The sequence below is a fragment of the Drosophila guanche genome, unplaced genomic scaffold, assembly GCF_900245975.1.
Source record: "Drosophila guanche unplaced genomic scaffold, DGUA_6, whole genome shotgun sequence".
NCBI lineage: Eukaryota > Metazoa > Arthropoda > Insecta > Diptera > Drosophilidae > Drosophila > Drosophila guanche.
The window spans coordinates 3,541,786-3,545,219 of NW_022995749.1; the positions used below are offsets into that span (position 1 = coordinate 3,541,786).

At 43.7% G+C, this 3,434-nt stretch overlaps 1 protein-coding gene across 4 annotated transcripts in view; it reads left to right on the forward strand.

Annotated features, from left to right (window-relative positions):
• The first annotated feature begins 873 nt into the window (after window positions 1–873).
• The window catches only part of LOC117585682 (katanin p60 ATPase-containing subunit A1), a 6,326-nt gene continuing 3,765 nt past the window's right edge, over window positions 874–3,434 (forward strand). For 2 of the 4 annotated variants that reach the window (XM_034275296.1, XM_034275297.1), the window contains exon 1: window positions 874–1,062. In XM_034275296.1, coding sequence (XP_034131187.1) covers window positions 944–1,062 — 119 coding nt within the window. In that variant the 5' untranslated portion in view covers window positions 874–943. Of the gene's footprint in view, window positions 1,063–2,343; window positions 2,699–3,434 lie in introns of those variants that run through there. The other 2 variants (XM_034275294.1, XM_034275295.1) reach the window with 2 other exon arrangements.

A 3,434-nucleotide genomic window follows, 5' to 3' on the forward strand; every position in this document is an offset into this window, starting at 1 on the left:
GAGAATTTAATTTTAAAGTCAATTTTAAAGTGTTTTTTGAATCGTAAATTGTTCTCCGAATTTTTAAGTAGTTTTTTTTTAACAATTGATCAATAAAGATACATTTGTTCTTCTGAGTGGGTTAAATACGTGCGCCTAAGAGTTTAATTTGTTTAAGCAATTATTTTGCAAATTGGAATAGAATTTTACATCGACTAGGGCTAGTCTATGGAGCAGTGCTGAACCGGCTGGAGGAGTCAGATGGCTACAAACCAGGGAAAGGTTATCCGCACAGAATTCTATAACAAATTTAACAGAAATTATAATTATTATATTTGAGCATTTTCCATAGGTGTGCAACAATTTGGTTGTTTCTTCAGCAACTGCTTCACAGCGAAATAATATTTTTAGGGGGTTTTTTCTAAGCCAACACAAAATACCCCAACACACCCATGCATGTCATATCAACCCCCTTGTATGACCGTTGCAATGTGGCCGAAAGGCTGGCCTGTGGCCACAACAGACCGACGCTTTAGTGACCATTTGTGCATTGATGCGAGTGGAGGACAGCCGACACAGCAACAGCAACAGCCTCGTAATCGTCCTCGTCGCGGCTGCTGTCGAAAATTGCGCAATTGTTTTGCCACGCCACGCCGAGAGGAGAGAGACTGAGAGAGGAAAACAGCGAGAAGAGAGGAAAAGCTATGAGAAAACTGTGCAAGAGAGAGCCGTCAGAGCTGCTCTGCAGCATCCATCCACAGCATCCACTCGCTCGCTCTCTCATTCCTTATTATTCGTTATTCGGCTGTTGGCTGTGAGAAGAGCATATAGAAAATTTTCCAACACACCACACACCATTTTGGATTAAAGTAAACAAGGACATATTTGGTTTATTTTCTTTTTATAAATTGTGTTGAAAATTCCAAATTGTTCAAGTTAAGAAATATTGAAGTGCAGACCCAAGATGCGAGGCGAGGAGACGACCTACAGGCGGACGACGCGCGAGAAGATTGTGCTGCGTGGAAACACGACCATCCGGACTGTGGATTGCACGTCCTACCTGCCCGCGATGACTCCCACTAGGTAAGTGAGCAGGGGGGCTACACCAAGGATGTGGGAGCCCTGAGACGGGCGTGCCGGTGCACTCCAACGGGCCATGACTGGGTTGCGAGTGTGGGAGCCCCGTGCCGTGGACGCCTGAGTGCGTATGTTCTGCCATCGATTTTTATCTCGTCTGCAGCTGATTTCGCCTGCTTCTGCAGATTGTTATGAGTATGTGTCCGTAGCGACCTTCGGTGTCGTTTTGCTCAGACTCTCAGCACCGTTGACGGAGCACTTCAGCTGCGCTCGAATGTATGCTACATTTTCCCCCCCCCCCCCCCCGGTTCTCTGAATGTGAATTCTCTGAGACGAAAACCCGGCATGCAAGCCAGCCATTAAATTACACTGCCGGCAAATTATTAAGAAATCGTTCCCACTTGAGTGGATAAAAACACACTCACACACACACACAAACATCACACTTTAAGTGTGTGGCGCCTCGCTTCCACAGAAATCGATGGAATCTTCAGCTAGGCCCTAGCGTGCATTGACCACTGCCCGCCAGCCCAAGCGTTGAGTAATACAACCAACAAAAAACATTGGTACCCAATCACATCGAATATTTATTTATTTATTTATTTGTCTTCTATTTATTATTATAAAGGATAAATTAATATACATTAGTATAAGTATTAGCTAAGAATAATATATATATTTACATAACCAAAATGTTCGAAATTTTATAGAAAAACTCCCATCTGGTAGAAAGCTGAAAAAAAAAATGTTTTAGCAAAATTTGTATGGCAAAAAACTCAATTTGAATATTAATATTTAAGCGAGAGGGAACTCTACCAAAGGTCTATTCAAAAGTTCAGCTCAAAATCATTGCCCAATCAAGCCCATCAATTCGATCTTATCTATGATGTCCAGCCTGCTTTCCTCTAAGTTATTATACCCTCTCTATGGGCATACATTCATATATGTATACTTTATGTATGATTGTAACCGCCCCCAAGCAGCGGAACAAGCAGGCAATACTTCCTTTAACCTCAATTCGAATTCACACACACACACAGCAGCGTCGTCGCCGTTGGACCTCTTTGTTGTGGACGCGTCGTCCAGTTCCAGTTCCGTGGTCAGTTGGTGTACAACCCTTGAGTCGTCAGGTGAACGTTGCCTCGGCTCGCGACGCGTATACTTGTTGTTGTTGCCTTCGGTACGGGTTTTCCCGGCTCAGAAAATACTGTCAGGGAAAGCATTTTTATCAATCGTATTGTTTCACGTGTGTGCGAGTGTTTTTATAAATTTTAAGTGAGGTTTATGTTATTTGTTCGACCAGCGACATGTTCAACACAAGTACCCAGCAGTGGTTCGGCATGGGTCAGACCACAACTGCTCCCGCCGGCGGAGTTGCTCAGCTGTTGAACAACAATCCCAGAGGTGCTCCATCGAATCATTATCACCAGCAGCAGCCACAGCCGCAGCAGCAGCAGCATCAACAGCATCCTTTTATGCGGCAGCGTTCGCTGACCAGCTCCAATCCAGCGCTTGAGCGCACTGCCCTGGCCCTTCGTCCACATTCGCCACCCAATCTGCAGGTGGAGTACGAGGTCGCCGTGCCATTTGTCTCTGCCTACAGACACACACCATATCATTCGTTATGGGATCTGCATCAGTGGTAAGGAGGAGAAACCATCGAACCACATAGCTGACACTCTACTAAAAGATTTCACAGATTTGTTCCTTAAAGTTAGATGAAAATGTAGCATCAACATTTAGTTTACTTTATGTTTAATCTTATGTTTAGTATAACTAATCTATTACCAGGAACTACAGCCCCGTGTTAGCCCACCCGACTCTATCCATCAGTTTCCTTGAGGCTTCCTTCCTAACATATTTTGCCAGTCATAATTGCCTTTGCTGGCTGTAATTTGCATAGGCCAAAGCGTTCTTGTTTTTGCAGTGGCATATGGCAATTTCTGTGCTAGGAATTATGGGATCGTTATGGGATCTGCATCAGTGGTAAGGAGGAGAAACCATCGAACCACATAGCTGACACTCTACTAAAAGATTTCACAGATTTGTTCCTTAAAGTTAGATGAAAATGTAGCATCAACATTTAGTTTACTTTATGTTTAATCTTATGTTTAGTATAACTAATCTATTACCAGGAACTACAGCCCCGTGTTAGCCCACCCGACTCTATCCATCAGTTTCCTTGAGGCTTCCTTCCTAACATATTTTGCCAGTCATAATTGCCTTTGCTGGCTGTAATTTGCATAGGCCAAAGCGTTCTTGTTTTTGCAGTGGCATATGGCAATTTCTGTGCTAGGAATTAGCATAAACACCTCTGGTGACACGAATCTTAAACTAAGACTAGACTCTGGCCTGGCCACTTCCACAATGGAAAGTCA